The sequence below is a fragment of the Amblyomma americanum genome, chromosome 3 (genome assembly GCF_052857255.1).
Source record: "Amblyomma americanum isolate KBUSLIRL-KWMA chromosome 3, ASM5285725v1, whole genome shotgun sequence".
NCBI classification, from domain to species: Eukaryota; Metazoa; Arthropoda; class Arachnida; order Ixodida; family Ixodidae; genus Amblyomma; species Amblyomma americanum.
This window is the reverse complement of record NC_135499.1, coordinates 112,405,497-112,431,479: the sequence shown is the minus strand read 5'-3', so window position 1 is coordinate 112,431,479 and position 25,983 is coordinate 112,405,497. Positions and strand designations below refer to the sequence as shown.

At 51.1% G+C, this 25,983-nt stretch overlaps 1 protein-coding gene across 1 annotated transcript in view; it reads left to right on the top strand.

Annotated features, from left to right (window-relative positions):
• The window catches only part of LOC144124012 (uncharacterized), a 53,527-nt gene extending 30,182 nt beyond the window's left edge, over positions 1-23,345 (top strand). Inside the window, exons 5-6 of the mRNA XM_077656693.1 lie at positions 22,557-22,691; positions 23,277-23,345. Of these exons, the coding sequence (XP_077512819.1) occupies positions 22,557-22,691; positions 23,277-23,345 (204 nt within the window). The remainder of the gene's footprint in view (positions 1-22,556; positions 22,692-23,276) is intronic.
• Positions 23,346-25,983: the final 2,638 nt, after the last annotated feature.

Genomic DNA, 25,983 nt, shown 5'->3' with positions numbered 1-25,983 from the left:
CATGGTGCAATCCAGCCCGTTTCAAAGGGTATTAATTACATTCCGTTTCTCGAGACGAGCGGCGCCTTCTCCGCTTTCTTCATCTAGTAAACCAAACAGCTAACGCTCATTACTTCGTCTTCCAGACGGTGACGGCCTTTTTTACAGCGCGAAGCCTCGCATTCACCATCAGCATTTAGTGCAGTATGGAATACTAAGCCGCGGGTATATTATTCAGTATGTTATCCAGGCTGACATTATTTCACATGTAGTCCGAGGGACGGAAGTTTCGAAGCCCATCTTTTGGGCATTCGTGCGGGATACGGAAGGGAGTCGATACATTCATCCCTCGCACTTCACGTCAGAGCAGGTTTGCAAGTTTAGCAATTTCACTTCTGACCTATATGCCTGTTGCATCCAGTTGAGTAAAACATTTTAGAAGTGGATGGAAGTTCTTATTTCGGAGAACGTTTGATACACATTCGGTCGGAGGAAACGTGCCGTGAAAACGAGTTAATATACTCAAAATGTCTTCACGAAGGCTTTCAAAGATTTACACGTATTCCCTAGCACTCGTTACTTTGTTAGAGGCACACGAAGGTAATAATTGTCTTACTTTTCCGGTACCTTTCTGATGATGCACATGGCAACTTATAGTGCAACTGATGGTTTTAGCCGTCTGAAGATTACTTCTCTTTCTGCTTGGTGCCTATTCCTGCCACGTGGACAAACTGCGGAAGCCTATTTCATCATTGCGACAGTTGAACCTAGTACACCAATCACATCGAACGGACGACCTTCCTCGGGACGTTTCGATGTTCGCCGCCGCGTCACAGGATGGTTGACCCTCTGCGCTGAGCGAGACCTGCGTAGTATTCCAGGCAGTTCGCAGGAATGATGAGGACGCTTAGCGCGATCTTGTTTTGGAAGATCTACAGCCGAGCGCCCAACTTCGGTTGCTTGTGTAGTGTGCCGGGGTCGATTCATAAGTGAAAGGACACTGTGTGCTTGTTGCTTTGCATATACAGCACTTGCACATAGACGCAGCAGTTCCTTGGGCAGTGCTTACTCTAATACTCATGCCATACAGGAAAATTTAATGCCGTTAAGTGCTTACTGACTTAAGTGTTATTGTATCTGTGCGGTGAAACCCGCGTAAATTCAATGGCATTAGCCTTCCTGTCATTTGACACCTACTGAGCTCGCATGAATTCATTCCACCAAGCTTTGCGTACTTTCATCCCCATTCCATACGGGGAAAATAATGCAACTTTGTTAGTAACAACTGCCTAAGGGAAAGGAAAAGAGGGGCTCGTTATGATATACATGACGGAAGGCAACAGTCACCGAAACAAAGGAGCATGGCGGATATATTTTCGTTCAATCCGTTACGTTCATGAAGGAGAGAATAATAGGGTAATTATCTTATATATAATTGATCAGAGAGGAGAAGAGAACGTAGCCACATACCGCCGGTGTGATCCAAAACCCACGACCTCCGAATTTCGCGTCCGGTGCTCTAGCAACTCAGCCATGACGACGGCTGTCCAATCTGCTTTCTGGGGTATTAACGTTTTGCGTGTAACTGAACCTTGATAGCTTTCACCAGCACCACCCCCGTCCGTAGCGGCGGACGTAGTACATCCTGTATTACAAGACTGCCACGTAGGAACGCGATCGAACGGTTAGGGCGGGAGCTCTGTGAGATAGCTCCGAATGGTGCACTGCCTTTGCATCAAAAGTAATTTTTTTACGATGATACGGTCGTTTGATCCAATGTATTTTGTTCACCATCATACTATGTTAATATTTGTTATTTCTGTGTTGCTCACTGCTGTATAAAGTGCTTTGGGGAACTGTGACCTCGTCACGTTTTACCGCCTTTTGTCGTAGTTCCCTATTTCATTTTTGAAGGAAAATAAACCTAAACCTCAACCTCAACACCCTTATGCTAAGTATGGCATCAAGTGTGCCTGAATTGAGGGCCCCGTTAAACTATTAAGCATACAAGTCACCGAAACGGAGGAGCATAGGAGATTTTTAAAATTTGTGATGTTCATCAATGCGAAATTAATATGGCAATTATATTAACAATAATGAATTATAAAGCAGGAGAAAAAAGAACCACATGCCGCCGGTGGAACTTCAACCCACGACCTCTGATTTTCGCGTCAGGTTCTCTACCAATTAAACTATGGGTGACAGCTGTCCGACTTTCTGCTTTCGAAGGTATTTATGTGTCTTGTGTAGTGTAGAAAAGATCCTATATGCTCCAATCCAAATCAAATTTCGTGCTTGAAATTATGCCTCTGCAAGACGCAGAAATGTTTTTGCTTGAGGCTTTAATATTGCATTTAAATAGAAACTTAACTGAGTAACTCGGCAGAGCCCTTTCAGGGAGAGTTCAAGATTTTATAGCTTTTTCTTGCTCATTCCTACTCAATTCGACACCATCCCTAGGGCCGACACGTAGCAGCGTGTCCGGAGAAAACAAATAAGAAACAAATAAATGGTCTATGGCAACTTCACAAGGCTTCAGGAGACGACTTGCGAATATTTCGCTCTTACGATATTGCGCTCGATCAATGTATGACAACTGGTGCGGCACATTGTTTCGTCAAAATATCAGGCTTCTTCGATTCGCCTGGGAAAAACGACGAACCGTAGCAAGCAAACCAAGTGTCATCTCGCACTTGTTCAGAAAACGCGTTTTGTAACGACAGCTACACTTCGCGAGGTCAGCGTGGCTGCGCGCCGAGCCGTGGCACCACCGCTCTGTCAGCTGTGCGCATGCGCGGAGTGACGTCATTGCCCGCCGCTGGTGTGCGCGCCGCGCGCCTCGCCGCTGCGCCGACGGCGGAGCAGACGCCGCCCATCTCGTCAGAAGTGCGCATGCTTGGATTGACGTCAGAACGCACAGCTAATGTGCGGCCCGTGCCTAAATTACGCTAAGATTTCGAGCCTTCAGCGTGCCGGCGCCGTGGCCACCGCGGCAGCTGCCAGCGGGGCGGCGCGCCGGCAAAACCGAGTGGGGGAGGAGTGGAGAGGGGGAGAGAGTGAATCCACGTCCAGGGACGAAGATGGAGAAGGAACGCCCAGCGAAACGCAGCGGCGAAAGACTGACTTTGCAATTCGACTGAGCGCGTTCCACTCGGCCAGCTGTAACTGTGGCTCACACCAGGTTTAACCAGAGCTAAACCGCCGCCATTTTTTTTTTTCAAAAGAGCTACAACTGGGGCTAGTCTGAAATGCATCCTTGAAGGTATTAGTGAGCGCTACCAAAATGCGGAAAGGGACGAACACACAAGACAAGCACTTTCTAACAACTGTTTATTATCTGAAGGAGCATGCCTATATACACATATTAACGTCAAGTCATACACAGAAGAGGGAAGAGCACACGACGCTGACAAGAGCGATATGAAGGAAAATATATATAATAATAAAATATCAAAACGTGCCTTTACAACAGCCGAAGAATGCTATTCCTGAGGTAGTTTAATTCGGTTCTCCCTAGCATCACCGAAGGGGAGCTGATGCATTGGTGTTCTGAAGCAACGTGCATAGCGAACGCTTCGATAATTTCGCGTTCCCGTCTGTTTCTGGCCCGACCTATTACATTGGTGTTGTTTAGCATCGGGGCGCATTTGCAGTTTGCGCAATGTGGTGCCAGGTTTCCTGATTTCGCTACTTGCTCGCATAATCTTTCGTGCTCTCTGAGCCTCTTGTTCAGTCATCTACCCTACGTAGGGCAAAGTAGCCATGGTGTGTGTGTGTGTGTGTGTGTGTGTGTGTGTGTGTGTGTGTGTGTGTGTGTGTGTGTGTGTGTGTGTGTGTGTGTGTGTGTGTGTGTGTGTGTGTGTGTGTGTGTGTGTGTGTGTGTGTGTGTGTGTGTGTGTGTGTGTGTGTGTGTGTGTGTGTGTGTGTGTGTGTGTGTGTGTGTGTGTGTGTGTGTGTGTGTGTGTGTGTGTGTGTGTGTGTGTGTGTGTGTGTGTGTGTGTGTGTGTGTGTGTGTGTGTGTGTGTGTGTGTGTGTGTGTGTGTGTGTGTGTGTGTGTGTGTGTGTGTGTGTGTGTGTGTGTGTGTGTGTGTGTGTGTGTGTGTGTGTGTGTGTGTGTGTGTGTGTGTGTGTTTGTGTGTGTGTGTACGACAACGCAAGTTAGGCCACGCCCAACCTGGCGAAGACTTCCTCGAACCTGGGGAATCCTAGGGGCTGGACCCTTTTTTAAACCGGACGACGAGTGCCGTGAGAGAAGAATCCTCGATCATCCTCAGATCTTCTCAGATCCTCCGACCTTCCCCCATCACCCTCCAATGGGTTCCAATATCTTGTAAATAATGTAAAATAAACCCCCTGTACAGTTTCTTTCATAACCAAGTCCGACAACGTCGTTCGGAGAAGGAACCTGCGGCGCTGAAAGAGTCAGCTCACTCAAGGACCCCTCATCTCTAACAACTGGTTGGCAGCAGCTGGGATGGACCTTGCGACATCGTGATTTCTCAACCAGTAAGCGTTTCGGCATTTTGCTATAGGATTCGCCAGGCTTCAGATTTTGAGAGAATAATCTAGAATCACTGGGAAGTGTATGTCAATTGAGAAAGGGTAATCTCGCGACATTTTGAAGATAGCTGTGATGACCCCCATAATGCGCAGGTCCACACGGGACGGAGAGGCAAAGAGACACCGTATGGCTCAGTTTAAACAAACAGGTATATTCAATAATTACACATGATTAAGGTTATACATCAGAGGCTGGGGCGTCCGAGCTTACGTGCCGACGACTTCATGGGGGCGATGGAGTGGCTCCGGAGTTGGGCTCGAGCGGTTGCTGGCAGAAGCTGCACGCCGTCGGGCTTCGGCGCTGAAGGCCCTCTTGGCGAACGATGTCGTCCTGAGCGTTCTCCTTCCGTACTGCTTCTCGATTTTTATATCCTCTTCTCCACACTCCCTAGGGTGAGGACGCCCACGCCGGAGGGGAAGGAGGGGAGGCTAGGGCTTTCACTTGGGCGCACAAACATACCACCGCACTTATTGCTCGCCCCCCTCATGTGTTGAGTCCGAGGGAAAGAAGGTTGACTTCGAGGTAGCGCATAGCGTCGGCTGTGGTAAGGCGCGCTCTGGCCCGCTGACAGTTCCCTTGTCCTGGAATGTGCCCGGGAGGGCCGCCCCTGAAACCGCCACGCCAATTGGGGAGGATAAAGCCTGTTTCCCCGCGGCGGCGGCGGCGGATCCGGTTGGGTCCGGTTGGGCTTAAACCCCTTCGTTCTGGTTGTCACTCTCAACGAGCATGGCTGAATAATTGATGATGCCTGTCATCTGGGTCTCCGTCTACGCCGCGCCGTCGAACGTGGAACCTCGTAGCACACACAAGGAATGTACCTCGTAGCACACACAAGGAATGTACCTCGTAGCACACACAAGGAATGTACCTCGTAGCACACAAGGAATGTCACACTCGCTCACCCTCCAGAAGAATGTTCTCCGAACATTTGAGTCCCTGCAGCTCCCCTTGTCTTTCTGAATCGCCTCGCACAGTGCGTCCGACAAAACACTTTTCGCTGCACTCAACACCACTGCACAACACCATATGCCTCCGCTGTCATAACTGGCGTCTCCAGGGGCAGCACTGATCTTCTTTTACAGATAAACATGAAACTCAGCACCCAAGCCTCTCCTTTCTAGTCCAAACTGGACGAAATAAATTTACCACAGTTACAAAGGAGCTCCCACTTCTAGCACGATCACGGCACAGACAAAAATATAGATAACGAAAGGAAGTAGGGCAGGTTCTGCATGCGCTCCGCATGCTCTCCTGTGAAGGTGTTACTTAATGACAGAAAGGTTTAACTACTAACTCCGATAACTTAACACATACGCATATAGCAATGTTATGAGCTGCGGCATTACACAATTCTAACCAGTTCACAGCTCCGCTCTGTTTACGCCATTAGTCCGACTTAGCTTTCCGATTTCGCAGCGGATATCGGCCTTCATGAGTCATACTAAGTAAGTCTGTGCCCCTTTGTCTGCTTTGGGACTCGCGAGGGCTCGTGGCAGGAGCCTCTCCTGGCGTTATCTGCGCGGCAACCTCGCGCGCTTCTTCTTCTAGCAATGCATGAAGTAAATCCGGTGGCATTCCGGCCGTCACCTCGGGCGCCTGCCGAACAAATGCAGGAGAGGGCGTTTCTTGCGAACTATCTGCGCGCTCCGCTTCACTTCTGTCCCCATCAAAATCCGCGCTTTCCCTTTCCTCATTTCGTGAATACTGAACCGGTGCCGACTTGAGGCGATTTGCGTGTATCCTTATCAAGCGCCGGTTCACGTCTCGGACTCTGAAGTTTACCGGAGAAAGCTTCTCAACAACCTCGCACGGTCCTCTCCACTTCGTCTGGAACTTACGAGCTAGCCCAATCTGCCTTTGGCAGTTTTCAATGTACACGCTGTCCCCCACATTAAACGGCGCGTCTCTAGCACTGCGATCGTGCACCTCCTTCCTGCGCTTCGCCGCTTTCTTTAAGGCCTCCTTTGCGATGTCCCTCGCCACTTGCAAGCGCGATTCTAGCTCCACCTTATAGTCGTCCAGTGAAGCGTAGGGGACACGACGGGGGCCCTCTGGCACTTCACTAGGCTGGTCCGGGTCTCGGCCGTAGAGAAGAAAGAATGGCGATTCGCCCGTGCTCTCGTGTGCTGCGGAATTGTAGGCAAACATTGCATACGGGAGCCACAAGTCCCAGTCCCGCTGGTCGCGCGAAACAAAATGCGACAGGAACCCGGCCATGGTTTGGTTCAGTCGCTCCACCGCGCCGTTGCAAGCCGGATGGTACGGTGTTGTCTGCTTCTTAGCGATCTTAAGCAGCTCGCAAACTCTCCTCATTAGCTGCGACACGAAGTTCGTTCCCCGATCTGTCAAGAGTTGCCTCGGGGGTCCATGTCGGAGCACGATCTGTTCGACAAATGCTCTTGCAACCGTGTCTGCCTTCTGATCTGGGAGTGCTACCGCTTCCGCGTATTTTGAAAGGTGATCGACAAATACTAAAATGTACTTGTTTCCGGAAGTGGTCGTGGGCAATGGGCCCATTATGTCCATACCTGTCCGCTCGAAGGGAGCCGAAACCTCAGGGAACGGCTGAATTGGAGCTGGTCTTCGTCCCTTGGGTGTTTTTCTTTCGAGACAGGAATGACACTTCGCACAGTAGTCTCTAACATCCTGTCGCATGCCACTCCAAAAGTCAAACGCTCCACACGCCTGCGTGTCTTCGCTACGCCAAAATGACCGGCGCATGGCGCATCGTGAAACGCGCGAAGAACCCTTTCTGTCCACGACCGAGGTATGACGACTCTCTCCCAAGCGGTTTTCTGTGGTCTCCCTTTCCTGGTTGGCCTCGTGCGCCGACACAGGGTGCCGTCTTTGCCAATGAAATAACCTAGCTGTTCGGGGTGAGACGGTGCGCCCTCTAAGCTTTCGATTATTCGCTTCAGGTCAGGATCTTTGCACTGCTCTGTGCGTAATTCGGCGGGGTCGACTACGGGGACAAACTCATCTATAGCTGCCACGGCAGCTGTGCGGCTGAGTGCATCAGCATTCAGATGCGTCTTTCCAGACTTGTGCTCAACTTCAAAGCAGTATTCCTGCAGGTGTAGATTCCATCTAGCGAGTCGCGAGCTAGGGTCCCTGACACTCATCACCCATTTCAGAGGATGGCAGTCTGTGACTAGCTTGAATTTGCGGCCGTAAAGGTAGCATCTGAAGTGCTCTACTGCCCAGACAACGGCGAGGCACTCCCTTTCCGTAGCTCCGTACTTTTGCTCTGTGGGGCTCAGCTGTCGGCTAGCAAAAGCAACGGGATGTTCTTTGCCCTCGATAACCTGAGATAGCACGGCACCAACTGCGAACTTTGACGCATCTGTGGCCATAACGAAGGGCAAATTAAAATCCGGGTGGCGCAACAGCGGTGCACTCATTTGCTTCCTTTTCAGGGCCCCAAAAGCATTCTCCGCGTTTTCGTCCCAGCGAGAGGCGACATTTTTGGCTGTTAAGGCGGTGAGCGGCTTAGCGAGCTTGGCGAACTCCTCTATGTGCCTTCGGTAGTAACCGATCAGGCCGAGAAACTGCCGGACCTGGCGGACGCTAGTCGGGGATGGAAAATCCGAGACACACCTTAGTTTCTCAGGGTCCGGTCGCACGCCGTCAGCTGAAACAACGTGCCCGAGGTATTTCACCTCGTGTTTGAGGAATTGGCACTTAGAGGGCTTCAGCTTGAGACCCGCTCCTCTTAGTCGCACCAAAACCTGCTCAATCTCGCGCAAATGGTTCTCAAAACTGTCACTGTATATGATAATGTCATCCATATACACGAAGCACAGCCTCCCCAGAAGACCTGCCAGGATAACATCAGCGGTTCTCTGCCAGACAGCAGGGCCGTTGGCCAGACCCATCGGCATTCTTTTCCATTCATAGTGCCCTGAGGGCGTGTTGAAAGCCGTTTTCTCGGCATCTGCCGGATCCATTGCTATCTGCCAGAATCCAGCCGCCATGTCCACTACTGTGAAGTACCTGGCAGAGCCCAGCTGAGAAAGCGTCTCCTGTATATTGGGGATGGGGTATGGATCGATGCGAGTTACGGCATTTAGTTTGCGGTAGTCAACTACCAATCGATACGAGCCATCTGGCTTTTCCACCAATAGTGCTGGTGCTCCCCAGGGTGACTTTGAGTGTTCGACAATGCCGCGATCAATCAGGTCCTGCACCTGCCGCGCCAACTCCTCACGTTGGGAGTAAGGAATCCTGTACGCACGCTGGTAAACGGGAGATGAAGTGCCGGTTTCTATCCTGTGCTTTATAAGGCCACAGCAGCCCAAATCCAGGTTGGACGCGGCGAATACCTCCGAGTAGTCGTTCAGCAAACCAGCCAGAGCCTCCCTCTCCCTGGATTTTACGTGAGAAAGATCGAACGACACCTTTGGAGCAGCCGAAGGACTAGCATGCTCTACAGTTGCGAGTACCGTATCGGTGGGCTCACGTTTCTCTATCGCAGAGGTGAAGAAAGCCAATGTTTTGTTCTTGGGAAGGCTCAGTGGCTGCTGGCTACAGTTAACCACCCGTAGGGGCACTCTGTGGGCGTCATTAACTGTCACGAGGCACGTGGCTGCCTTCAGGCCATTGCTGAGAGAGTCGACCGGCTCAAGCACTCCCACGGCGCCGCTCTCTACATCTGAAGGCACAAACGCGTACAAAATGTGCTCCGACCAAGGAAGGACGACCGCCTCATCGACCAGCCTGACGGCAACCCGCGAATATACCTTCTCAAATGATCCCACTGTTTGACGGGTGTCAATATCGGTAATGCGAATCTCAGCCCCTCTCCTGTTCAAAAACGGAACTTTTGATCCGCCCGCATTAACCTCTTCCTCAGAGAATGAAACTACTACCTTAACTTTTCTCAAAAAATCCTGCCCTAATATACCTGACACTCCGTTTGGCAGAGACACCGTGTCCGGGCATACGTAGCAGGGGTGCTCCAATGCAATTCCACCGAGAGAGAAGTTTAACCGGTAGAGTCCACTTATGCCAAGAGGATCCCCCGTTATGCCTACAAATTTGGTTGCCATACCACCAGACGCTTCCAACACCTCGCGGTCCCCCTTCCTTCGAAGCGTGTTAAAACTGCTCTCCTTAAGCAATGTCACCTTTGACCCCGTATCTATCAACAATTCCATGCAACAACCATTTAACTTGCAACGCACAACAGGGCATGCCTCGTCGGCCACACAAACCACCACCACCTCATCATCCACTGCTCCCTCCCCACGCTCCTCAGGCTGGGGAGGACTAACTAGTTTTTTGTCTCGGTATCTGGAGCCCCGCTGTAGGCTTGCTTAGGGCGTGTCTCGCCTGCTTCTCTTTGTGGCTCCCCACGGCGCACGTTTTGGCAGAACCTGGCGATGTGTCCGCGACCCTGGCAAGCGAAGCATACGATTTCTTCAAAATCTCGCATACCGCGCCTGTAGTTTTGTGGCGGTCTCCGGTTTCCAGCGAATGAGCGCTGTTGAGCGCGCGCTTCAACCTGGCGTTCTACCTGCTGAGATAGCAGCTGTTCTAAGCGATCTAATCGCTCTGTCAAGAGAGCAACCTCAGGGTTGAGCACCGCTCTCTCTATGACGCGTACTCTCGCTGCGGCTGTCGTTAAAGCCTCATTTCGTTCCTCATCCAATGCGGCCTCCACGGCTTGGTCGAAATTGCTCGGCTTGCGCGAGAGCACGAACCGGCGCACGGGGTCTTGCAGACCAGCCACGAACAAAGCGGTCATTTCCTCTTTAAGTATATCCTCCGCGTATTTCTTCTTTAGCTGGTCTCCTTCCTCCTCCCTGCTTAACGTATCTCGCGCTAAGCGCTGAAGCCGCGACGCAAACGTTCGCACGTCCTCCCCTACCATCTGTCCGGCGTCACGGAACCTCTTGTCCCGCACGTGACGTGGTTCAGTGTCGAAATGCTCAAACGCGAGCTTCTTAAATTCCGCAAATGATTTTGTGGATTTTACTTTTTCGTCTCGCCATGCAAAATCATGAGCAGCTCCTGCCATCTTACACCTCGCCATTCCCAGCATTTGAGCATCGGACCATCCCCCCATTTTCCCAATCTCTTCTAGCATGGAAAAGAAATCGCAGATTGGAACCCCTGTCTTATCTCCTGTAAACGTCGGAATGACGCTTCCTAATGCCAGCATGCTTGCTCCGAGCGACGGCTGTGGAGTGAGAGCTCCCTCAGATAAAGACATTTTTTTTTCAAGCCCTCCGGTGCCTCAAGCCTCTCAAATGGGGGTAAAAGTCCCACAATCAGTCCCGTGATTCCCTTTTGATTACAATTTTGAAGTCATGAATGTCGCAGCATTCAGAGGACATTTGCTTTTGAGACCCCACTTCTGACACCAGTGTGATGACCCCCATAATGCGCAGGTCCACACGGGACGGAGAGGCAAAGAGACACCGTATGGCTCAGTTTAAACAAACAGGCATATTCAATAATTACACATGATTAAGGTTATACATCAGAGGCTGGGGCGTCCGAGCTTACGTGCCGACGACTTCATGGGGGCGATGGAGTGGCTCCGGAGTTTGGCTCGAGCGGTTGCTGGCAGAAGCTGCACGCCGTCGGGCTTCGGCGCTGAAGGCCCTCTTGGCGAACGATGTCGTCCTGAGCGTTCTCCTTCCGTACTGCTTCTCGATTTTTATATCCTCTTCTCCACACTCCCTAGGGTGAGGACGCCCACGCCGGAGGGGAAGGAGGGGAGGCTAGGGCTTTCACTTGGGCGCACAAACATACCACCGCACTTATTGTCTCGCCCCCCTCACGTGTTGAGTCCGAGGGAAAGAAGGTTGACTTCGAGGTAGCGCATAGCGTCGGCTGTGGTAAGGCGCGCTCTGGCCCGCTGACAGTTCCCTTGTCCTGGAATGTGCCCGGGAGGGCCGCCCCTGAAACCGCCACGCCAATTGGGGAGGATAAAGCCTGTTTCCCCGCGGCGGCGGCGGCGGATCCGGTTGGGTCCGGTTGGGCTTAAACCCCTTCGTTCTGGTTGTCACTCTCAACGAGCATGGCTGGGTAATTGATGATGCCTGTCATCTGGGTCTCCGTCTACGCCGCGCCGTCGAACGTGGAACCTCGTAGCACACACAAGCAATGTACCTCGTAGCACACACAAGGAATGTACCTCGTAGCACACACAAGGAATGTACCTCGTAGCACACAAGGAATGTCACATAGCATTGCCAAAGCGGAGAAGGCATTGTCATGGACCTTATGAAATTGTCAAAGTCGGACTTGCTGTTGTTATGCGAGGAACTGTCAATAGAAGTACAGGGAAAAATTACAAAACTTGAAATATGCAAGACAATTGAAAACACGTAGATGACGATCAGCTGGTAGATACGTGGAATTTGGTACAGGAAGAAAAAAGAAAAAGGGAAGCGGAATGGGAAAAAGAGAAACAACGGCAAAAGTGGGAAGCTGAAAAAGAAGAAAGAAATCTAAAGCGATTGCAGCTTGAAAGCGAAAATCGAAAAAAAGGCGACAGTTCGAGAGCCGGGTCTCCTGAAAGAGCAAGCGATGTACAATCATATAGAATGAACAGATTCATGCAGCCCTATGAAAGTGGAAGGGACATAGGATTGTACCTGGGAAACTTTGAGAGAACTTGCGAAAGGGAGAACTTTGCTCGCAGTACATGGCCGCAACGGCTTCTGACACTCTTGCCATGTGAAGTAGCTGAAGTCATAGCGAGACTTAGCACACAAGACGCAGCTGACTACGAAAAAGTCAAAGCCAGCCTGCTAAAAAGGTACCGGCTGTCAGCCGAAGCTTTCCGACAGCGCTTCAGGAACGCAATGAAAAACGATAGCGAGGGCTATCCGGATTTCGGGTATGAACTAAAGACCAATCTGCTAGAGTGGCTAAAAGGAGCTGAGGTTTATGAAAGCCGAGATAAAATCATTGAGTGTTTTTGCCTTGAGCAATTTTACCGAAGCATTCCCCAAGTGGTGAAACTGTGGGTTCAAGACAGAGAAAAAGTCGACACAGTTGAAAGGGCCGCTGAGCTAGCAGAGGAGTACGTTTCGCGCAGAAGGTTGAGCACTGAAGAGGGTGTGTCACACGCTCGAAACGCAATGCGAGATAAAGGGCCTAGCAGAAAGACGCGAAGTGCTAGAAGTTCGGAGCAATCAGAGGCACGAAGGTAGCGCCAGAAAAGCGTGAAGAACAGGCGAAGAGGCAGGGAGCAGACAAAGCCGCGAAAAAAGAGTTTGAGGCTAGTAGGCCATTTCGTTGCTACAACTGCAATGGTGTCCGGGCACTTTGCAGCCAAGTGTACAAAGCAACGTTTGGTGTTCTCGTGCGTCGAGGATAACGCCGAGAATCTAGAGCTCCTTAAGCCATACCTGCACGAGCTGCACGTTAACGGGAAACCGTGCAGGGTGCTTCGTGATAGCGCCGCGACGATGGACGTTGTCCACCCGTCTTACGTGTCAGTGGACGATTTTACGGGAGAAGTCTCGTGGATAAAACAGGCAGTAGAAGAACACAGTGTATGCCTTCCAATAGCTAGAGTGATAATTTGTGGACCGTTTGGAGAGCTAATCACTGAGGCCGCAGTTTCGAAGGCCGTGCCACTTCAATATCCTTACCTCTTCTCGAATCGATCAGACCAATTGCAACGCGAGAGAGGCCAGAAACTCGGAAGCGGGGTGATAGAAGCTTTGACAAGATCGAAAACTCGTCAGCTCGCATCTCAACTAAGTCAGATTCCCGAACCTCAGGTAGCCAGAGACGCACCAGCCAGCATATCGTTGCAATCAAATGAGGAGAGAAGTGAACCAACGAGGAATGAAAGCCAGACAGCTGACCAAGTAAATGAGCGACGAGGGACTTCAACCACTAAGTCGGTAGAGGAATCAGAAAACGCTGAAGGATCCGTTTTATCTCCAACATCACGTAGTTTTGATCGCCTTCTGCAGGTGAACAGGGAGTCCCTAACAAAAGAACAGAAGCAGGATCCCACTTTGGAAAGACTGCACCTTACAGCTAAAGAAGGCATCGCGAGACGCAACATAACGGTGCATGAGAAGAGAGGCTTACTATACCGACACTACCAGGACAGAAAAGGCAAAACATTTGATCAGCTGGTCGTGCCCGAAAAATACAGAGCGGACATTCTGAGTCTCTGCCACGGAAATGACTGGGCAGGACATCTGGGAATCAATAAAACAAAGGAGCGCCAATTAATGGAACATTATTGGCCGGGTTGTTTCAAAGATGCAGAACGCTACGTAAAATCATGCGATGCGTGCCAGCGCGTGGGCAAGCCGGGAGAGACATGGAAGGCTCCACTGAAAATTGTTCCATTGATCTCGGAACCTTTCCGCCGGCTTGTAATAGACACAGTAGGCCCTTTGCCTAACACGAAATCAGGCTATAAGTACTTGCTTACTATGCTATGTCCCGCCACAAAATTTCCCGAAGCAATTCCGTTGAAGGACTTGAGCTCCACAGAAATAGTTTATGCCCTTTTGTTAGTGTTCGCGATATTAGGATTTCCGGCCGAAATCCAAGCCGATCAGGCGACGGTCTTTACAAGCGCCTTGACGACCACATTCCTAGAAAGATGCGGAATAAAACTGTTGCACAGCTCGGTGTATCATCCGCAGTCCAACATTGTAGAGAAATGGCATTCGGTGCTGAAGCGGGTGCTACGCGCTCTTTGTTATGGGCATAAAGCAGACTGGGAGGATTGTCTGCCGGCCAAACTTTTCGCTTTACGAACAGTCCCCCACGAAGCGACGGGGTTTACGCCAGCAGAACTCGTGTACGGAAGAGCCCTCCGCTATCCCCTCCGAATGCTGAGAGAAATGTGGGAAGGGACAGGAGAGAACCAGACAGTGGTTGAGTACGTGCTTAAGCTACTGGACCGCCTTAACAACACGAGGGAATTAGTAAATCGAAATATTAAAGCTGCCCAGGAGGCCGCCAAGGTCTATTATGACAGAAACGCTCGCCTTCGAGGTTTCACCGTGGGCGATCGCGTGATGATCCTCCGGCCATCGAGAAAAAACAAGCTGGAAGTTCACTGGGATGGTCCAGTAGAAGTGTTGCAAAAACTTTCGGAGACGAATTACGCGCTAAGGGTTCCAGGCAGGGGAAAGCAGGTGAGAATCTATCATTGCAATCTGATGAAGCCGTTCGTGGAACGCAGCGGGATCGTCAATCTGACTCTAAATGAACCAGAAGAGCTGGACAGCGAGAGTCAGGGTTGGAAGGGAGGTACGGACGCTAGTGACAACGTGGAAAACATTCTGGCTCACGCCGTGAATGCAGATTTCCTAAGCGGGACACAGGTCGACACGCTAAAGCAGTTGTTGAGCGAATTCACTGACCTATTTAGCAGTTGCCCGGGAAAGACACACCTCCTGACACACGAAATCGAGCTCACCTCTGATGAGCCGGTACGGTCGAAACCCTACAGGGTATCACCGCGGCAAAAAGAAATAATGGACGCGGAAATTCAGCGCATGTTGGAGTTAGGGGTTGTAGAGCCAGCGGAAAGTGACTATACCTCACCGCTAATTCTTGTTGAGGCCCCAGGGAAAGTTCCTCGTCCCTGCGTGGATTATAGAAAGCTTAATGCAATTACCAGGGATCAGCTATACCCGATTCCAAACATAGAGGAAAGGATAGAAAGGGTGAGCGGCGCGAAATTCATTTCCACGCTCGATCTCGTACGGGGATATTGGCAAGTTCCCCTCTCAGAAAGCGCGAGCAGGTATGCCGCTTTCATCTCCCCAGCGGGCACCTTTCGACCCTTAATGCTTAGTTTTGGGTTGAATAATGCCCCCTACAGCTTCTCAAAACTCATGGACATCGTACTGAAGGACATGCAGTGCTTTGCACTCCCTTTTTTAGACGATGTGGCAATTTTTTCGAAAACCTGGCAAGAGCATCTAGAACACCTAAAGACCGTGTTTTCCAGTTTACGACAGGCTGGACTGACACTGAAGGCAGAAAAGTGTAGATTTGGTTGCGCACAGGTGACGTACTTGGGCCACGTTGTAGGCCAGGGAACTAGGAGCCCATCCGAGTTAAAGATTGCCCCGATCGCAGCATTTCCGCAACCACGGACGAAAACGGCCATTCGCTCATTTTTGGGATTAGTTGGGTACTACCAGCGATATATTCCTAACTACTCACAGCAGGCTAGTCCCTTAACTGACGATTTGCGAAAGGGAGCACCTACTAACGTAAGTTGGGATAACCAAAAAGAAAACGCCTTCAAAAGCCTGAAGGAAGCACTCGTGTCCCGACCCTTGCTCAGGACCCCTGACTATGGGAAAGAGTTCATAGTCCAGTGTGATGCCAGTGATAGAGGGCTGAGTGCTGTCTTAAGCCAAGTTGGCTACGACCGTGAAGAACACCCAGTTCTGTACATCAGCCGCAAACTGACCAGTAGAGAGGAAGCGTACAGCGCTTCCGGAAAAGAGTGCGCGTGTTTAGTTTGGGCAGCGCAGAAGTTGTCGTGTTACCTGTACGGAGCAAAGTTTGTATTTGAGACTGGACATTGTCCTTTAACGTGGCTGCGACAGATGTCCCCCAAAAATGGTCGCTTGCTCAGATGGAGTCTGGCTCTCCAACAGTACAATTTCTCGGTGCGTTATAAGAAGGGGAAACTGCACGGAAATGCTGATGGCTTGAGCAGACTGATGTAAGCGGGAGAGCTCAGAGGAATCTCCTCCTGTGTGAGTGTTTTTTTTTACTTTGTTCCGAGTAACCCGGCTGTGGCAGTTTAAAAAGGAGATGTTTCGCGCTCAGTCGGCACAACATTAACCCAAATTTGAACACAATTTTTTAAAAGTGTATTGTTGTCAATAGAAGAAGCCTGGTGATTCTTTGGCGAAGTCCGAGCGCTTGCGTGTGGGGCAGTGCTTTGCTGTTTGGAACGTCCCACCTGCCCTTTCCTTTGTTGGTGGTGCTTTGGGTTCTGCCTTGGGGGCGATGATATTGCAATCCAGGGGACCAACACGGATGCCATCTCAACTCTTCCTGCCCAGCGGTCGTCAACGCTGGACATTCGAGATTTTTCGGGCCGCGGAGGAGCTGTAAGGTTTCTGGCGACAGCCGGTGGTCTGATTCAGCTGCGTATTCGGCCAGGACACCTGCAGCCGGGGTCCCTGCACGGCGATAGGCATTTTGGTTCCCACGGCTGGTCCTCACGTGGTTTATTGGATTCGAGTCGGAGGATTCCACTGCCGTTTGAAAACAACATTGTTCCCGGAAGATCGGCCGTGCGGTACGGAGGCAGTTAGCGGCCGCCAGAACCGAGCAGGGGCGACTCACCCCTTCAACTGTGCCTGCTCGCCGGTGCCTCGCCCATTCGGACTTCCCGGAAGACGTGTCCGGCTGGAGCGTGAGAACTGTCGTTCACAAGCGAAGACACCGCTCTCTCTGGTGGGGGCGATTGTCCAGCGCCACCCTCTTTCTCCGACGAGGCATGTGACGGGGGCGTGTCCCTATGTGAAGTGGTGTGTGTGTGTGTACGACAACGCAAGTTAGGCCACGCCCAACCTGGCCAAGCCTTCCTCGAACCTGGGGAATCCTAGGAACCGGAGCCTTTTTTAAACCGGACGACGAGTGCCGTGAGAGAAGAATCCTCGATCATCCTAAGATCTCAGATCCTCTGACCTTCCCCCATCACCCTCCAATGGGTTCCAAAATCTTGTAAATAATGTAAAATAAACCCCCTGTACAGTTTCCTTCATAACCAAGTCCGACAACGTCATTCGGAGAAGGGACCTGCGGCGCTGAAAGAGTCAGCTCACTCAAGGACCCCTCATCTCTAACAGCGCCTTGGTTGCCACACCCCTTGCGGCTATAAAAGCACTGTACGTTCAGCAATGAAGTGCATTTGGTCGCTGGCCACCTCGACTGATACATAGGGCATTCGCGACTAAAGCCAATCTGGGCTGAGCTGAGACCGTTGACGTCATGAATATGTTTTGTGAGGCGACTGTGCACTATTATTTCTATTTATTTGACTAAACTTGAATTTCGCGCAATTGGCAGAATATTCCGAAAAACATAAAGGTGTATGGTTGGGCAAGTTGGTGATACGTTCTGTAGGAAAATAGCGCGAAAATACACAAGAAAAGAAAAACAGACAGAGAGACTCCGCAACAATCGAGTCTGTCTGTCTTCCTTCTCCTCTGTTTTTTTTTTGCGCTGCTTTCCTACAGAATTATCTAAAACTTATCGTTTCCCTGCATCTTTCATCAATACAATAAGTTTCGATGTCTTCTAAATGTTTGGAATCCATGCATTTTCCAACGAAGCGTAGAAGATACCTAAAAGGTTGCTCAAAAAATCCAGGCCTAAATTTTAATCATTCCAACAGTGACACCATCTTGTCCAGGAGCTGCAGGATGCAACATTGCCAGGGCTGAGAGTAGTTCTGAGGCGTCAGCCTCGGTATAATCCGAAGAGGGTGGGATTGTGCACTAAAAGACGTTTCTCTGCGTCTGGAAACGTAACGCCATTCCCTGAGCAATACGCTGCAGGGTTTTCTGAGCCTTTTATAAAGATAACACTGTTTAAGTAGTGATGCGAGGGACTGGATAACTTTTGTTAGTTCCACGAATTTATGCAGGGCCTTCCGATTACGAGGATTTGAATGATATGGGCTTAAAATTTGGCTATACTACTCTTTGGCCTGTGCAACTGTTCTTTTGAAAGATGCAGAGAAGCATTTGTAATTTAAATAATTAGCAGGACTCTGGTTGCAGGATAGCCTCTTCCAGACCGCTTTTTTGCGACGATAGTCCTTTACACATCTTTCTGTACACCAAGGAGACGGCGATTTATTAGAGGCTGCTGTAGGCACAGTGCATATTGAGTGGTCTACTGTATTTTGCAATAATGAAACCGTTGTTTGAGCTCGGTCATCCCGTCTTGAACTAACTATAAAGGGAAGTGAGGCGGACATCAGATTTTTATAAATATTGTGGTTGACAAATTTATGGGTTACAGAACTAGTTTTGAGCGGAGATAACCGCATAGTGAAAGTTATAGGAAAGTAGTTACTAGATGTACCTTAATCCTCTGTCAACCAGTCAGTCACCTCCAGCCTACCAGCTGTTAATGTTCAGTCAATGGCTGAGCGAGTAACCCCTCGCACAAAGGTTTTCTCTGGAATTGCAGCAGCGTACAGGATATGCAGACAGCCACGACAAGAGAAGCTGGCCGCAGGAAGCAGTATGACTTCACCAGTCACTATGGTGCGAATTAAAATCTCCTGCGATGACTGCACTACCTGTGCCAGTCACCAAGCTGTCTAAACAGTCTGTCCTGTGTACACCTAAAGGAAAATAGACATTAGCAATTGTGAAATATGGCACAATGCGGAAATGAAATTTTTATCGCTAAACGCTCACAGTCAGGGAGAAGAATTATCTTAGAGATGGATGCCTGATGACATATATGTTGAGATAGCATGGTTACCAATCCACCTGCCCTGCCAACATTTCTATCTGACCTGAAAAGTCGAAAGTTTCTCATTGAAAATGATTTATAAGGTGATAATCGCGTGTCTTGTAAAATCACAATATCATGGTTATGTTTGCGAATAAGTAATTCTTGATCTGGAATAGAAGACAATACGGTGCGGCAATTCTATTGTAACACTGATACCTGCCATGATTACTGACCAATTGAAGAGGCACAAACCACCTCTTTAGGAATATCAACATGGCGGAGAATTTTCGGTGGTCCTTTTTTAGCTTTCATATGTGGAGAACTAGATTTAGATGGTGATGAGGAAGCACGGCGCTTCTGCGTAGGGCGCAGCATTTCGACATCTGTTGCGCAGACGTCGGAGCGACATGCACTGCTAGGAACAGAGATGTTAGATGGGTCCTGGGGAGCATCAGGAGGTGATGTTGAGCGGCTAGCACTAGCTGCAGAAGCTGAAACAGATGCAGACGTTGCTGCCGGAATGGATGTTCATGGTGACACAGATTGAACTGTAACAAACTGAGTCCGTCGCGCCGATCAGTGTGAGGCCGGCACGATGAAGGAAATGATTGATACACTGGCCGAAGTGCTGGAACGTCTGATAGCGGGGAGCCGAACGGCGCGTGAGACGCCGGCACGAGGAGCGAGCTCAATTCCACCGCACTTCGGCGTCATATCTTCGACGGCTGGTACTGCTCCTGCTGCGTAAGGCCGCTGCTGCAGCTACAGTAGGCCCCCCACTAGTGAAGGAGTCTGGTGAAGCTGGGAGACGGAACGATACTTTCCGCTTCTGAGTAGTGGCTGAGAGAGATGGCGGAGTAGGGCAGCCGGCCGGGTGGGGCAGAGAAAGCACGCATGAATCCCAGTGGACGGGGCGTCCTGTGTGAAGGCTGGCTTCAAGCGGTCGATTGAATCGGTGTCAGTGCGCCCATGAATGTCGACGACGAAGAACATCGATGTTCTTTCCAGTACACGGAAAGGGCCGTCGTAGGGGCGCTGAAGCGGCTTGCGGACAGAGTATCGGCGAGCAAAGACGTGCGTGCAAATCACTACTTCGGATGGAACATGTGAAGATGGTCGAGACGGGCGTCGGAGATGTGGCGCTCTGAGCTGGCGGTAAAAATAGCGGAGCTGTGTCACGTAATCGGTAGGGCCGGGACTTGTATACGAATCGGTAGATTCGAACAATTCACGAGGAAGACGCAGGGGTGAGCCGAAGACAAGTTCTGCCGGAGTGAGACGAAGATCTTGTTTTAATGTAGCACGGAGACTGAGCAGAACCAGTGGTAGAGAGGCAGTCCAGTGGGTGGTGTCGAGTTGGCCTTTGAGGGATGTATTTGTGAACGAGGGAAGCGTTCGATCATGCCGTTGGCGATGTGATGGTAAGCAGTAGTTCAAATTCGGGAAGTTCCAAGTAGTCATAAGGTTATGAAAAAGTGAAGATGCAAACTGAGAACCACGGTCAGTGGTGATAGTCGAGGAAACTCCGTACCGGGAGACCCAGCTGGGGACGAAGGTTCTGGCGATGGTGTCACTCGTGGCGTCAGGCCGAGGAACGCTTCGGGCCAGCGAATGAATTGATCGATGCAAGTAAGAAGATATGATTGTCCAGCGAAAGGTGGCCATGGACCCAGGATATCGATGTGGACATGTCAAAACAGGCTGACGGCGGAGGGAACGAGCCGAAGGGAGAGGTAGTGTGTCGCTGAGTTTATACTCCTGGCAAGCCAGGCAGGCACAGGCCCAGCCGCGCACGTCCTCGTTGACGGCGGGCCAGGGGTAGCGTTTTGTGAGAAGGTGTTGCTTGACGCGAATTCCGGGATGAGACAGGCTGTGGAGGGCGTCGAAGACAAGACGACGAAAGGCAGAGAGCACCAAAGGGCGCGGAGTGCCGGCCGAAGTGTCGCAGATGATGGGGACGGGGCACGAAGGGAGGAGAGTTTCACGGAGAACCAGCGGACGAGGGTTCTTACAACGGTCCATAACTTCCGAGTCATGTTGCTGCGCTTTTGCGAGAGCGGCAATGTCGAGGTTGAGTGGTGGAGCAGCAGAGGCGAGGGAAGCAGTAACACGTGACAGAGCATCCGCCGGGGCATTGTCAACAAATTGCACATGTCTGATGCTGGTCGTGAATTCTGCCACGTACGAAAGGTGACGAACTTCACGAGGCGACAATTTACCACTCCCCGATTTGATGGCAAAAATAAGTGGTTTGTGGTCGGTGACGATGTGGAATTGTCGACCTTCAAGGAGGTGCTTGAAATGCCGCAAGGACATGTACTTGGCAAGGAGTTCACAGCCGAAAGTACTGTAACGGCTTTCGGCAGCGGAAAACTTGCGGGAGAAAAAAGATGGAGGGCTCCAAGAACCATCCACGAGATGGTGAAGCACGGCTCCAACGCCGGAGTCGGAGGCGTTGGTCATGAGGCGTAGGGGTGCATCAGGGCGCGGATGTGCAAGAAAAGCGAGGCCGAATAGATTCGATTAGGCGGCCTGGAAAGAATCCAGAGGAGCTGAAGACCATGTCGGTTGTGCGAAGTTTGTTTTCTTGCCTTGAAGCATGTCCGTCAGTGATTTGAGGAGTGCAGCACAGTGAGGGATGTAAAGGCGATAAAACTTGATAAGGCCGAAAAATTCACGGAACTTGAGGATTGAGGCAGGCTGAGGAACGTCTTGAATGACCTGGACTTTTGATGGGAGAGGCCGGATGCCGGAGCTGTTGACACGGTGGCCAAAGAAGTCGAGCTCCGACTTGCCGATTTCACATTTTGCTTTGTTGATGATCAGGCCATAAGAAGAGAAACGTTGAAATGCTGGCGGAGGTGTTGCAAGTGCTGCTCCGTATCGCGGCTGAATACGGAGAGGTCATCGATGTAGGCCATGCAGAAAGGTAGACCCCTTGTAACTGTGTCCACGAATCGTTGAATTGTCTGGCCAGAGTTACAGAGCATGCGGAGGTATTCGAAGATGCCGACTGGTGTGATGATTGCAGTTTTAGGTTCATCGGTTGGTTCTACAGTGATTTGGTGGTAGGCCTTAATGAGATCGATTTTAGGGAAAATTGTAGCGCTATGCACAGCGGCGGCAAAATCCGCGATGTGAGGTAGGGGATAACGGTCCGGAACGGTAGCGTTGTTAGGGCGCGGTAATCACCACAGGGACGCCAGTCCCCTGGGGATTTTTTCGCTACCATGTGTAGAGGGGGCGCCCATGGGCTAGATGAAGGTCGGATAATGCCGAGCGCAAACATGTGTTCGAACTCGTTGCGGGTGATCTGTAAACGGCCTGGAGCAAGGCGACGGGCTCGAGCGTGCGTGGGCGGGCCAGTGGTCACAATGTGATGCGTGACCTGGCGTTTTACGGGCAGTAAGAAGTTGGAAGGACGAAGTAGAGAAGGGTATTCATCCAGGAGGATCTCGCAGGCCGACTGGTGTGGGCTGGGTATACTGGCAAGCGGTTCTCGAAGACGGAGACCCTGAACAGAGCGGTTCGTCGTGCCGTCTGCGAGACACTTGCTGTGCATGTTGACCAGCAGGTTGTAGTGGCGCAGGAGATCAGCTCCGAGGATTGGGTAACGAACGTCCGCGACGAGGAAAACCCATCGGAATACACGCCGGAGGTCCAAATTGAGTGTGAGATCATGTTCGCCGTACATAGCGATGAGGTTGAGGTTTGCGGCTTGTAGCGATGGGCCAGTGCGGCGAGAAAGTGAGAATGTAATGCTGCAGGGGAGGACGCTCACCTCTGCTCCGGTGTCGACGAGAAAACGAAGGTCCGAGATGTGGTCGCGAATGAAGAATAAGTGGCTGCTCTCCGAGGTGACACCACTTGCCGCTTCTAGTGGTGTCGTGGGAAGTTTCCCTGGATGCGACAGGGAGGGGTACACCGACGCGCAGCTTCACCAAAGGTGCGGTGATAGCAGCACTCGCTGGTTTGAAGAGGTGGGGTAGCACTACGTCGGCAAGGTGAGGCCTGGCGGCGGGAAGGCGAAAGAGAGCGGGAGGTCGATGGTGCGGCGATTTGGTCGGAGAGACGTGTGATCTGGGCGTGGAAGTCGTCACGTAGGCTCTGAAGGTCCACGTGGGAGATGAGATTTAAGAGATGATGCTGGGGTGGGAGGCTGGGATACTGCTGGGGTAGGAAACGTCCATGACGGAATCCGCCAGCCGAGCAAACTTCTCCAAAGACAACCCCTGGGGGGCACAAGCACCAGGCAGACCGAAGACGGCGAGCGCTGAACGAAAATGTCACGCAGGAAGGCTTGGTTGAAGATGGCAGCCTTGTCACCCAGGAGCTGCTGGAGCCACCGCAGCAACTGTCTTAGTTTACGGTCCCCCAGTTCTTCGGAGCAGATGAGCTCTTTCGAGACGGCTGTTCGCTTGATGAGCTCAGCAGCCAACGTGTCAAACGGGGCCGAGGCGGGCGGAGTTATGAGGAGGTCGCGGACTTCGGCGGCAATCTCAGGTGGTAAAGACGCAGCTAGCGACGTGATGAAACTTCTGCGCCTGGGTGGTGATGCGGTCAATAGTGAACCGGCTGTTGACTTGAGCGAACGAGAGTTGAGGACCGGCCGGCGAGAACTGGGGAAGGCGAAGGGACCGCGCCGAGACTGCACTGGAGGGTCCGTCACCGAGCATGGCGGAGGCGTTGTCGTCGGCGTTGGCTATGGTGGGGGCTGGTGTTCGTGCGGACGTCCGGGTCACCAGTTTGTCGCGCCAATCAGTATGATGCCGGCATGATGAAGGATATGATTGATTTATTGTCTGAAGTGCTGTAGCGTCTAATGCCGGGGAGCCGAACGGCGCGTGACGCCGGCATGAGGAGCGAGCTCAATTCCACCGCACTTCGGCGTCATCATCTTCGACGGCTGGTGCTTCTCCGGCTCCGTTAAGCCACTGCTGCTGCTACAAGCCAACGCCTGAGAAAAAGTGTTTAACTTTCGCTCAGCCACATTATTAAGGGTTTTTTCTACTGAAGTCACAATTGAGGCAGTCAAGTTGGACTCAATCTGCCCAACACAAGCGCGCACACGGCTAGCGTATGAGTCTTATTTTCTGTTCACAACAGCGTAAGCATCGGCTCTTGAGCATCGCTTCTCTCTGATGACATCCAACAAGCTGCGCTCTTCACTGCGTTTAGCGAAATCGTAATTATCAGCTGAGTGGTTGTTGCTCCAGAGGCAACAATGAGGCTGCTCTGAGGTGCAGTTATCAGCAGAATGACTTCCATATGAACGGCAGCGGGTTTCCGACTTGCATGCTTTGTCGCTTTGCCCAAACCTCCAGCAGCTGGTGGATTGAAGAGGGCGGGGTTGCAGAGTGTCCACACGGTATAAAATCGGCCAAAAATTTAGTTCACCAGGCCAGGAAGAGCCAGCAAAAGTTGTTTTTACAGACTCAGTAGCAACACGCGAGCCGTTTACCTCTCTACTGCAGCGATAGACTGGAAGCAGCCCGACTCCTGCATCCTGAAATTATTCTAAAATTTCCGGCGGGGAAGATGCTGGGTCGACATCACGTACAATAAATACCCTTGATATACGCAAGCTGTTCGGGAATGATTGCTTTCACCGGCAGTGTGCTGAAATTTTTTTACTGAAGAAAGTCTGCTACACAAGCGATATCTGAGGACATGCAGACAAAGCCTCTACGGCCAAATGGACGCACTTCAGAGATCTGCATATAGCGGGCTGTCAATGATTTTAGCTCCTGGTCAATTAGTTTGGGGTTTTCATTTTGATCGCACCCTCACCGATTGGAACGAGAGCCACCGGAGTTCCATCAATGCCATTTTTGGAAGGGCTCAAAAGGCAGGCTTTGGGCTGGCACGCTGGCAACCCAAACTGTCAACCGTCTGTCTGGGGTGGTCAACATCTCTCAGCAGAAAGCAGTCTCAGGTTCACATGAACTGCGTCTTAACCTAATTCTTGGACAACCCCCCCCCCCTACTTCAAGTAGAACAGACTCACTAATGAAGAAGCAACGAATAGCAGCATTTAGCAAGGACACGTAAGCCTTCCGTTCAATACGGCGTCTTCGTCTTCGCTACGAAGACAGGCATGTAACCACGCTGCAGATAGGCCGCGTTTAGCATCATTTAGCCTGGGTTTAGCGTCGCGGTGGCAATAGTGGCAGCAGAATAGTTGTAATAACGGTCGCCGTAACCGGAGGCTGGTAACCACGAGAAAGGAGGAGGAGGAGGCGAGTTACACTGACGTAGCGGTGGACGTCACTGGAAAGCGTCGTGGCAATGCACCCTGCTCAGTAGTCCCAACCGAGTGATGTCACATGTGATAGTCTAGTTTTTTCCCTCATAACTCCTCCCACCGCTGTGCCGACCTCCCAAAACACAAGGAACGATCTCGTCTTTCAGAATTCGCTACTGGTCCAACATCGCGAGCACCATCTCTTGCCACTTCCCAGACCACAAGACTTGCTTCATGGCTATCAAAGACTGGAAGAGCAGCGCTATCTAGAAGAACTAGTATGTGCCCGAAAAATTAAAAGTGGCCTTAAAAGCACACGTATGTATCTCGTCCTCAAATTCTTTGCCGCAATATATCGCTAAATGAAACTGCCTCCACAGATGTCGCTGACTCAAGCCTTTCACATTGATTAACCGCCCCTATCCTTAGTTCCCTCCCTTCAAATACTTACGATGTATTATTTCACTTGAATTGATAAGAATATTATCAGGACAATGAATTCGTCAAGAGCAACGCGGTTCTTCTGAACCTTGCGCCGTCCACTTCGCAGCCAGTAGGTTCTCAGTGCTGGTACTACGCTCTGCTGACTCACAGAAAAGTCTGGGCAATGCGTAGCTACGTGCCGTTGCCTTCGACTGGAGAAGAAGAAGAATAGAACTCACGGGACACGCGCCACGCATCTGGAACGCTCTCCACGAGACTGGGCAGAATAAGAAGGCTATTTTTGAGTAGCAGGTCGGCGACAAGATCATCCCGC